The sequence below is a fragment of the Anastrepha obliqua genome, chromosome 1 (assembly GCF_027943255.1).
Source record: "Anastrepha obliqua isolate idAnaObli1 chromosome 1, idAnaObli1_1.0, whole genome shotgun sequence".
NCBI classification, from domain to species: Eukaryota; Metazoa; Arthropoda; class Insecta; order Diptera; family Tephritidae; genus Anastrepha; species Anastrepha obliqua.
The window spans coordinates 59,520,541-59,532,883 of NC_072892.1; the positions used below are offsets into that span (position 1 = coordinate 59,520,541).

The window sequence follows — 12,343 nt, forward strand, 5'->3', positions numbered from 1 at the left end:
TTTTTTTTTAATGAAGTTATTTTTAAATGTATCATGTAAATATCAAAATTAAATTTAATTTAATTTTCATGCGAAATGGTCACTATTTCCTTTTACACAAGCCATCAAACGATTAGGCCATTCAGCTACTGTAGCACGCGCGGTTTCCATGAATATTGACGTCGCTGCTCGAACGAAATATTGTTTGAGACTCTCCAAATTTCTGTGAGACCTTCGTCAGACTATATTCTTCAATTCTGATCACAAAGTGTAGTCCAATGGATTTAAATCTGGGCTCAGTAGATCATGCAGCCAGACTCAACCTCCCTTTCAATCACATCTGCAGAAGCTGTCAAGCGGAAGGGGTGAAGGAAAGCTTTTCCATTACTTATGTGGATGTCCAGGGCTAGCTAAGGCATGACTTCGCTCTTTCGGTAAGCGTTTCTTACAGCAAATTAATGAGATCTCAGACATCGAGATAAAGAATTTGCTGATACACCTGGATCTCAATGGATCTGACTTAGGAAAACCAAAGAGAAAAAAAAACAAAAAGATAAAGAATTTGCTGCTACACCTGGATCTCACAATGGGTCTGACTTAGGAAAACCCCCAAAAAAAAAAACATCATCATCACAATTAGGATTATTTCAGTAGAACTACTCAACCACTTCAACAACAGCAACAGATCTGGACTGCCAGACGGCCAATCTTCTGCGGCTATGAACCGAGTTTTTAGCTGGCTTACAGGCTGGAGCGGAATCTCGCTGGAAGATCCAACGCTCTCCATTGGAGAGAGTACCGCTCAACTGCTTCACCACGCCTTCTAAGACATCCTCTGGTCTTTTGCCCCGGTCTTAACACCTTTTTTGCAGCAATGAAGAGACGTCTTTAGAAATTTAACATAGGTTTTGTCGTTTTGCTTATTAAAAAATTCTTCAACAGTGAAAATTTTCGCATCTGTGAAAAGAATATTTTCATGGCCGTTGGCTGCGTGCAACCTAAGAAGCTGCTTGCATCTGTCGAGTTTAACTTTCTTCATGCGCTTTGTCAAAGACTGACCACTTGAGCAACGGAAGGCTTTCATGTGGTGATCATCTCTAATTAGTCTTGACATGGATCTGGTAGATACATTCATTTCCCTGGACATGAATTTCGTGTTTTCTACGGAGATTTGTTCTCGTTGTAAACATTGTAACCGCAGTGTCTAAGAACAGTGCAGTGCAGTACTGTTTTTTCTCAAAGGACTTTCATATATGTCCTATGTTTTGCTCTAAATCCAAATTGGTGTTGAATAATAGATATTGTTTTCATGTTTTGTTTTTTCGGAAAAAATCATAACATCGCAGGCACTTTAGCTTGTTTGCTCCGACATAAACTGCATTCTGTGAATAACGTAGCATTTATACTTTATAGACAACTCGACGGATAAGTCCCTACGAAACATTAAGCTCACTCGGAAGAGCCCTCATTGACTTTGAAGGGCCTTTGTCAATGTTCGATTGCACTTGTTAAATAAATTCTGCAGATCGGACCACGTCACGTTCCTCACGTTTTTTGCATTTTGCAACAGGTTTTGCATCGCCGCCTGATGCTTCCAATTCACAGCGCACCTTATGAATGAGTGGGTAAGCGTATTTAAGAAAATTAGTCATTTCCACATAAATCGGTGTGATTTGCACACATAGCTACGATAACTGCATGTCTCCGCTTTCCTTGAGCTAAGTTGTAATTCTCCATGTCTTATTTAAAAAAGAGTAAAATGAAAAATTATGGTTTCGGAAAGTTATGGCCGCATACAAGTGTGGGAAAAAAGAAATTAAGGTTCCTTTCCCTATTGTTAGATGAGAAATATATATGGTAACCCTCGTATAGACAAGTTTAAGTTAGGTTAGGCGCGATACTTTAAGTTAAAAAATTCTAAAAAAAATGTTACTTGGAACAGAATAAAAATACTAGAGAATCTGAGCACCACACATACAAGTCCTTATAGTTCTTCTTTTTTTTTGCTTATTTCATAAACAACCTATTTGTTGATTGATATTTCCTACAGTGATTCCTTCAACAATTGTTACACTTTCAATTCCTCCTCTGCACCAGCAATAAAAACGCGTGGATCACAAATAAAACGCAGACAGCTTGCAAAAGTTTATTTCAATTATTTTAAATTAACGATCTACTGCGGGTAGTTAGCGGTTGTCTTAATTTGCCGCCTCTGCCGCTCGTCGCAGCTCAACGACTACCACCAGCTCTCTAGTCACTGAGTGTTTTTGGCAATGCAGTGTTATTAACATTGACATTTTCACCATTGCAGCTTTTTAATTTGCCTGCCTTCGCTGGGTACAACATCAATTCCATTCGGACATTTTTCTCTTAATGCTTTTCATTTTATTTGCACTTTCCACCATAAATTCTCAAGCTTTAGTTTCCATACTCACCGTTCTTTTTTGGCACTAACCCCACACTCTTCACTCTTTCGTTACAGGACCCTGTCCACAGGGCACCTTCGCTTGCGATGATAGCACGTTGTGCGTGCCACAGCGCCAAATTTGCGACAATCGCACAGATTGCGAGGATGGCAGCGACGAACACCCGGTCGAGTGTGGCCTACTTTATGGCAGTAAGGCACTGACCGATAAAATTGTCGGCAATGCAATTGAACGACGCCGACAACAACAGTTACAACAGCAGCAGCAGCAATATAGAGAGCCATTTCTTGATGGACGCAACAAAGGCAGAGACAGGGACAGGGACGAGTTGATAAATGTGACGAGCATGGGAGTTACGCCAGAGGAGGAAGATCCTCCTATTGACAGCGTAAATGGTGGACGTCGAACGCAAGTCGCCGCAAGTAGTGGCGCAAGCGGTAATGTAGCGGACAAGCATACAAACAGTGCCAGCGAAGAAGTTGCGAATTGTGGTAAGTGCTCGTTAAAGTGTATAGCGCCGCAATTTATGTCTCAGCGGATACATTCTTCATGCCAAGTCATTTTTGCGCCAACACCATGTGACAAAATATGTGTGAATTTCAGTTTTATGCATTCATTCGTCCATTCATTACAGAAATTACAACATATCCTAAAGGTGTCTGCACCTGTCGGCAGCGCACAATACTGTATTGCGGTAGGAAGGCGAAATTGACGCGAATACCACGCTTAAGTGCCGAGGTATGCTAAAGTTAAGCACAGTAGGCGCGCATAGATTTGGTTTAAGCGCTCAATGGCATTTGAATATTTCTTGCAGGTGACGTATTTAATGATTGGACGCAGTAATTTGACGCTGCGCGAGAATTGCTTCTTTGAACTGAAACGCTTGCTGAAGCTGTAAGTAACGGAAGCGAGAAAAAGCGGGTGGTGTACAAGAGCAGCGTGCGATTGAGGTCTTTGACCTTCTGCCTTTTTTTTGGTTTTGGGCTTTGGCTTGTACGCTAATCTTTATGTGTATTTACTATAATTTATAACAACACATATTTATTCTTTCTCTCCTCTCACTCTGTTCTCTTACTTTTCCTATTATATATTTTATTTCTTTTCTTCTTACTTCCCATCATTCTTGCGGCAGCTCACTGAAGCATTGCAACATATCGCATGTGCCACTGGGCACATTTAATGGCCTACACCAGCTGGAGAAATTGGATGTACGGCATAACAATATCAGCGCGCTGCCAGTCGGCATATTTCGTGGCATGAATTTTTTGGTGTGGCTCTTTCTCATTTCGAATCAACTGCGTCAGTTGCCGTTGACGCAATTTGCGGACATGCCACGCCTCGAATGGTTGATGCTGAGTGATAATTTGCTCACACTGCGAAACGAAAAATTTCCGCACATGCAGCGTCTCTATGAAATGTGAGTAGTGAGTGAAGCGTGCCTTTATCCACTTTTACTTACGCAGATCCAAGTATGAGCGAATGTTACACATGTGTGGGTGTGTAAAGGCATGGGTTTGCATGTAAGTCGTAAAAGTCAATGTTTGGGAAAACGTTAGTCAGCTACTATAAACACACATGCTACTAATACACACACCCACATTCGCATATTCGCCGACGCCTTTTGCTCAGGTCCACCAGAATGCGTGATTACCCAACAAGCAAAAGTTGTAGAAATGAGATAAAATTTAATTTCATTTATTAGTAAGTCTATGATTTTAGAAATTTAATTTTATTTCTTGCTGCTTAATTGCAAGTGATTTGGTATAAATAGAAAAAGTAATCTTAGACACAAACAGAGATCTCGGCAGAGCAAAATCAAGAGATCGGGAGATTTTATTAAGCTCAATAAATGCTCTAGTAGGTAGGTAGGTGAAATGGTTGAAGTACCACGAAACGAATGAAATTATATTGGACTCCCTCGATTCTATCAGCGTGGAAGTTAGAGAAAGGATTTCAGATTATTGAAGCTCCCCACTACTCTAATTTTGAACGAATTAAAGAGTTATAAAGCGACTTTTTGGTGTAGGTGTCTAGCTGGCTCATCCGCCACGAAGTAATACCGAGCCTCAAAGCATGCATACCTCGCGAACAGTGTCGTGGACAGTATCCTATAAAATCATTCACGAAATTCGAGAGCTGAAATTTTGTTAACCTGGGCCGATCTCTCGAATGCTACGGATCCACACGTGACCAGAAAGATTGCACGACTTTACACATTTGTGCACTTGCAGTGCGCTTGCTAAATTGATACGAAGCCCTCCCTTCCAGGAGCAAACCGCAGATGGTCAAGTGGATTTCAATCCCCTCCTTTCGCGGGGAAACTACCTCCCATATCCATTGTATAGTCAGCTCATCCGCCTCAGAGCTTTCCGCGATGTCGCTTTGACCAGGTACCCAGATGAGCCGTATATCAAAGAATTGCGATCGAAAGAGAAGTCAGGCGTTCTCTGACCAATGTCGAGTGCACCGTAATCAAGCCCAAGTACCTAATTGCCGTTTGTCTCTACGAGTAAATATTTGCTTCCGTGGAAATAACTACACAAATGAGTAGCCAATCAGCTGATTCTTTGATTACGGCTACCTCTGCTTCGAACACACTGCAGTGATCCGGCAACCTGAACTTGAGTCGGATGGGAGGCTCCTTGTAGAATACTCCTCCACCAGCCCTTCCTTCCAACTTCGAACCATCCGTGTACAGATTCACAAGATTCTATCTGCAAATTCTAAAATGCGTACAGTGAAATTTGCACTGTTTAACACATTAATAAATATAACAAATGAGTTCGGACCTGGAATATTACCTTGAAGTAGCCTCAAATAAATAAGATTTGATATAGTATTCTCAATATATATACAAAAGGAAGTCACAGAAGAAGGAAGAAGACATGAATGTAGAGACAATGAGCGGAAACTCAAACATTCAGGATTCAATTTACAAACAGATTTATTTGAATTTGTCTAAATTCGGGTTAAGAGGAGGAGCCCAAAAAGCTAGAGGGATTGGAGAGAGAAAGATGGGGGTTTTTTACTCACCACTACTCACCACTACGAATCAATACTAATATTAATAATTAATAATTTTAGGGATCTTTTATTTTACTTATTTTGTAATGCACTGCGAATGAATGAAAAAATATCAAAAAGTCGCTCACTTTTGCTCACTGGTATTTTACAAGTAATTGCCTCACGTGCATTTTCAATAGTAGACATAGCAGCATTTCAGGCGCTGCTAACATGATTCCTTTCAATTGACTTCTTTCTCTTCACTGCAACTTAAGTCGCTTTTACTATTAAATTTTTCTAGTTTAATACTTCCTTGCTACCTTTGTTTGCCGACAAGAAAGTGTATGTATATTCTAATATGTAGGTAGATTGAATTTTTTCGCAATATTTTCGCTGAAAGATTTTTCAATATTTTTGCATTCATTAGATTGGTGTAGTAAATATGAATGAGTATACACAGGAATTGTAAAAATAAAGCTTATAAAAAAATCAGCTCAAAAATTCCTCAAAAAACTCTCGAAAAAGTTATATCAGTTAAGTAATTCGAAGTGATGCACAAAGTCTGCAAGCAGCGCCTTTGTACACGAAAACTTCAAGAATATTCATGGATTGAAAGTCGCTTTGCAGTTTGTTAACCGAAGCAATAGGCACCTCACTCCTTTAGTTTCTTGATCATAGAAACATACATAGTAACGAAGGGGCCAAAAAATATCTTTCTTGATTCTTTGATGAAGCCGAAGCAGAGGCGCCCATACGGCCGTCATTGCGATAGACTAGAAATATGCTTCTGTAAACTTATTTTCCTGAAGGTAGAGTAAGCTAGGCAGGGAAGTGAAGGTGTATGTGAAGTTTATGCGAGATTTCATTTGCTTCTTTTGATGACTTCAGGTTAGCATCCGAAAATACATACTGAAGATATATTCTTCTTTTGAGTATGTATGGCTAGTGCTAATGGAGATCTCCAAGTCATCCTAGACAGCCTAAGTAGTTTGAACATAAAAGCGGATCGTGACATTGCAATACACAGGGTGGCGCAAAATTAATCATCCGAATTTGTTTTAATAACTTTTTTACTAAATAAAAAAGAAATGAATTCGAGTAATGGAAATCTCTATTTTGACCTTTACGCGCGCCATTGCATGTCTGTTTATATAGTTTCTAGTTCACGGGCACAAATTCTGAGTCCTCAACGGCAACCAAATGACTTCATTTAGTTTTAAGTTTACAAGTTTAGATATATTATTTTATTGATGCCCATATATTTACAAATACACGCACATAAGTATTTTTTACTAACTATTTGCTATTTTTTGCTTTGCAGCTATTTGGACTCAAATCGCATTGAATTTATTGCAGAGGATACCTTTGCTTATTTGACGAATTTGAATTTGCTGTAAGTAATTTTGTATAAAGATGAGATTATTTTTAATTTTGTATCCGGAATAGGAATGTGAGTTCACTAATTTTTTTTTGTATATATGTACGGCAATCAACATGCCTATTAGTATGAACAATTTTGTGAATCATCACTTAATGATTTTGTAAGGAAGATCGCATAGGGGCAGAAAGTAGGTGAACGCAAAATGGATTTTTTATGTTGAAAATCTACCTTTGGCACTACGTGTTCGGCCACTAGACGATATGGCGTGAATGAAATGAAATCACCACATACGGTGGATCTTTTCAAAGTTACCTAGAAGATAGCTCACCGTAGAGGAGGAAGATGGTCGCTGTGCCACAGCATGCCTCTGGGGATCATAAAACAGCAGAACACTTTTTGTCTATTTTCGCCATTGTTAGGGTTGAAGTTGAGAAGCTGATGGAAAATATGTATTGTGGAAGGCGAATGGCTCAGCTTTCTAAGATCGAAAGCAGGTTTAATCGTAATAAATTTAATCAAGTAGAATTAAAATGCACATGCATCCACTTTTAAATGATTTTCTAGGCAAAAGGTTGGCTTATCATTTGAAATAACTTAGTTTGTACGTACGTATAAGAGTATGATTTCAATAGCTTTTTTCTGCTCCTTTGAGTTTATGACTAGCTTCAATTTCTAATGAACGACTGCAAAAGCAACAATAGACTCACTGCCTGGAGTGAAAAATGATTAATTCCTGTGAATGGCATGGGATCGACTGACTTGATTAATTTTGAACTGAAGCACGTCCAGCTGCGTTATTTTCGGTACGTCGCTGGTTACATTGAACCACAGGCACAGGAACATTCAGTAGTGAATATCTTGACCCGAACATATTCACTGCAGGAGAGTCTCTCTAGTGCGACGATAATTACGGCCGACTTAAACGAACTTTATAGGTTAGGTTAGGTTAAATAAGGTTTGATTTCGGTAGTAATTTCAAATACTAATATTCAAGTATCGACATTGCCAGATAATAAAAACTGTAAGAGTGAATTTATACAGGGCGATTCAATAAGACCGCAGATGTTCTATAATAAATTCGCTATCAATAATAATTAGGATTAAAGCCTTAAGTCACTCCAGAAGTGATTTTATTGAGATAGGAAAAGTTATCTCCACATAGGGCCTGTTGATATCTATCCGAGAGGTAGCTTCTTAAACATTTAATTGATATCGCATGGAAACCAAAAGTGTTGGGAAGATTCACATAAATTGGCTTTGGGAACCGGAATTATCGGACTACATAGGTGAGGAAAGAATACAAAGGGGTATTCACCCAAAACGACGTTAGTCTGTTCCATGGACATAGGTAGGTTGGTAGGTGAAAGGGTTCGCACTCCTCAAATAGCACTGAAGCGCCGTTTTGATACCATTTTGAGACCTCCTACAGGCAGATATCTACAGCCAGCCAGAGCTGGTGATATAATGGAGAAGATTGATGGGATTTAGGTTGACGCACTGCCCTAGGCTGTCGACGAAAGGAGCACCCAGTGACCTTAGTCGTCTGGCAGCCAAACCCGGACATTTACAGAGAAAGTGCTAAACAGTCTCCTTCTCTGAAAGGTCTCCACAGCTTCTGCCATGGGGGGTTAAATGGTAACCCCAGCTTTCCCGCGTGTGTGCCGATCTTCCAGTGACCGGTAAACACAGCTACGAGTTTGGAAATTGAATGGCGAGGAGTCCAAAGGACTTACTGAGCCCTTCGTATATCTTATTGGAGCCAAAGGGTTTTCGAAATAGCACATGAAGAAATGGATCTCCATCTTTTTGCGCTTTCGTGAGAAATAATTTGTGCAGTTCCCCTTTAACAACTGTCTGGGGGATGCCAATGACCGGGTAGGAGGTCTTTGAGGGCAATTCAGTTCCCTTCCTGGCAAGCTCATCAGCAAATTCATTTCCCTTGTGGCTTGACTATCGGAAAAATGTTAATATCTCCCTCGCTCCCGCGTTCCCTAAGCATTTTGCATGCCTGCTGGATTGCAAGGACTTCTGATTGAAAAACACTAGCAGTATTTGGCAGTTTAAAGATATAGATAAATTGGCTGATTTAGACAAAACCCCTGCTCCAGCTCCCGATTCCGTCTTGGAACCATGCAAGCTTCGGTGAAGATTTTCCCCTCGATCCAATCCTGCCTATTTGGAAAGATTACCCTATCACGACCCTCAAGTTCTAGTTTGCGGATAGAGAGATCTGTTCGAAGTTCGGAGAAATACGGTGTTAACTACTCGAAAATGCTACCATGTCCCTTGAGAAATGGCCTCCAGAGGCCAACCTTCTTTAACCTGATTTCACTTTGAGCTGCGAATAACGTAAAAGTCGATGGGAAGTAAGTGAAAAACGTCATTCAGGGCAGCACTGGGGCAAGCTCTAGGTGATGCCAATGCATGCAGTCCTTTGCATCCTCTCCAGTTTAGTGATACGTACGGCATCCATACGTTAAAATTCGCAAAACCACTGCGTTGTACACTCACTGAACGACCTGTGGCTTGAGTCCCCATTTTCTACCGAACACAGATTTGCAGGAGTAGAAGGCTATCCTGGCCTTCTGTACCTGATTTTCAATGTATAGCTTCTAATGGAGCTTAGAGTCAAGTATCACTCCAAGTACCTAACTTTCGAGGAAAGCGGGAAAACGTGGTTGTTTAATTTGGGAAGTCAAAAAGGTGAAGGTTTATATTTTCCATAATCTCAGCCATGACTGAGGGAAACGGTCCCGACACTGGCAACTAGCCAAAGTAGGGGCGAAAGGACACCACCCTGTGGCGTCCCCTTGCCACCGCATTAACTTCCCTTCAGCCAAACAGGGACGAGATCCAAAGACAGGTAGGTATTTTCACCTCTAGTCTATCTAACGCAGTGACAATTGACTCCGCTCTGATGCTTTTAAAAGCACCCTCTATATCTATGAAGGGCATATCCATGGACATAAATATCATTGAATTTTATAGCATTTATGACACTTTACAACTTCATTCTCTGTTGCTGGGTGAAAAAAAAATTTCTCAGCGGGTTTATATCGTAAACTCTGATTGCTCGTCGAGCGTGCAAATTTTCATATGCTTAGAGCAAATCCACAAATTTTTAGGTTTCACCACAATACCTTGGATGAAACATTAGCATTTAGTTTGACTTGAATGCTTAATGCACAATAATATTTTTTCACTGTTTCAAAAATATCGGAAATAAATTGTAAATGTTTTATAAAAGTGCAGAAAAGCAAATAAGAAGCGATGAGCTATAGTTGAATTCATTAATGCATATTTTTAACTTTAAAGTAAAATTCGGTTTGGAAAATAAAATACTGCATACAAATATTCTTTTTAAATCCTTTAAATTAATATAATGATTTCTTTTTTACTTTAAATCGATTTTGCGTGACATTTTTAGCGAGCAAACAAATGGTATTTGCTACCTCAGGTATCTTAAAACTTTATATAACTCAAATTCCCAGCCACTCTGTTGTGGTATGCAACTTGCGCATACAAATACGTCTACATATTCTTGCAAGGCATACGCACGCACAATCAGTTCTTATGTGTGAGTGTGCAAGTATTCAGTTAATAAATTGTCTACATTGTTTTTATTGAATGCCAATCATTTTTCACTGTCAACAAACGCAGTGAAGAGGGGGCGCAGTATTTAGTGTCAATATCGCGAAGCATTAAATCTGTTTGCCTCGCACAGACGAGTCGGCATAAAATCACGACTCGCGGCAAGCACAATATATTAACCCAGAAGAGACTGAAAAAAAGCAAAAACCGTCTGGCTTCAACTGCAACAAATTATCAAAGCTCTGATGAAATTTACATGCGTCGCAGACACCTTAGCGCTTTTGAATTGTTGCTGTCATTCAATTTTTTATGGCCACTATAGTTATTGCTACCGTTATTTGTGCTACAGTCACAACAATAAATATGGACCGCACCGTGACCATTTGCTAAAAAAAAACCTACCCACGTCTATTGGTAAATATGTATGCACGTCTTTTGTTTGTTTTTTTCCCCCCACTGGCATTTGCTTATTATTGTCACCTTGCATCACCGTTTTTGGGACAAAATGATTTATTTGCTGGTGTGTGTACTATATGTCAATCGAATACCTACTAATATTTATATGCTTAATATTGTAAGCAACAGTGATTAATTTGTTTTGATATAAGTTTTATGTGTTTCTTACCATTTCATGCTGGACGATTGTTTTATGGCTACTGCGAAGGGATCTCAATGACAATCGCATTACACACATACATCCGCGAGCATTTTGGGGTTTGAATGACATCAGAGATATGTAAGTAAAGTATTTAACTGATCAGCTTAAGTATTTTATGGATTGTAGTGAATGTATTATATTGTAATTAAATCAGATAATTTTTAATTGATTTATGTAGTTGGCAGTATAAAATTTTGGTACGACGCTGCGTATGAGTGACATTAAAATTTCTTTGCCACAGTAGATTTTTAGGATTTTGTATACGAGTATTTTATTATTATTATATCGTGGCCCTATGCTTCACTATGGAATGGAATAAATATATATATATGTATGTATATTTATTATATTACACACATTCTTCAGAAGTGACACAACTCAAATTTTCTCAAAATCATTTTTTTACATTTTTACTATTCATACTCACGATCAATTCATTTTTTGTTGTAAATTTCTGCGAACTTAAAATCATAACACAAAGAAGAAATATTTTTGGGATGATTTTTTTCTTATTTTTTTATACTTATATTCTGATAGGTAATTTCATGGCATTTATAGCGGTTGCGGGTTGAAATTGAAATTTGAAAAAAAAAGCGAGCCAAGAAGCACCGACAAAATGGTTACACCTAAAAAACTCAGACCAAAAAGCCCATTGTATTTAAAACTCTGGATTTTAAAAGGGTTGATAGTCAAGGAGGAAAAGAGACAAGTGACAGAGAGAAAGAGATAGGATAAAATAGAGAGAGGGATAGAGATAGCTAGTCCTTTGAGAATTTTCCTGATTCTTTTGCAAATCTGAAAATACATGTCCTCGTTCGAGAGTAGGAATATCACTCATTCTCATGATATCGGAAGCAAATCACAGAAAATGCTCAATGCTATCTGGCTCCTCTTAGCAAGACAGGGGAATCGGGTGCTCAATGATTCCAATGGTGGTCATATGACAATGGGTTGTGTCCTGTAATAATATCGACCATCAACCGTACGTCCTTTTTACCAAGCTTTAGAAGAAATTTCGACATTTTGCTGTTCGGGCTTGTCACAAGACTCCTTGCAGCTCTGCAGCGTTCTAAATTGCATACATAATCGCTAATCCAATTCATGATTAATGTAGAGCTGATTCCGATTATTGGTTCTGATCCCTAATGCGGCTACGGCTGATTCGTAGTTGGCCAATTCATCGGCAATTTCATTTCCTTGAACATCGCGGCGTCCTGTAACCCATATAAGTACAAGTTTGATCCATCTTGCAACATAAATAAGCCTCTACTTACATTCTTCAACAATCTTTGAGGTTTGCTTTTC

General features: G+C 39.1%; 1 protein-coding gene across 1 annotated transcript in view; it reads left to right on the top strand.

Annotated features, from left to right (window-relative positions):
• Positions 1–12,343, top strand: part of LOC129253086 (relaxin receptor 2) — a 60,240-nt gene that overhangs the window by 13,177 nt on the left and 34,720 nt on the right. Inside the window, exons 2-7 of the mRNA XM_054891331.1 lie at positions 2,462–2,842; positions 3,040–3,143; positions 3,220–3,299; positions 3,538–3,822; positions 6,730–6,801; positions 11,045–11,116. Of these exons, the coding sequence (XP_054747306.1) occupies positions 2,462–2,842; positions 3,040–3,143; positions 3,220–3,299; positions 3,538–3,822; positions 6,730–6,801; positions 11,045–11,116 (994 nt within the window). The remainder of the gene's footprint in view (positions 1–2,461; positions 2,843–3,039; positions 3,144–3,219; positions 3,300–3,537; positions 3,823–6,729; positions 6,802–11,044; positions 11,117–12,343) is intronic.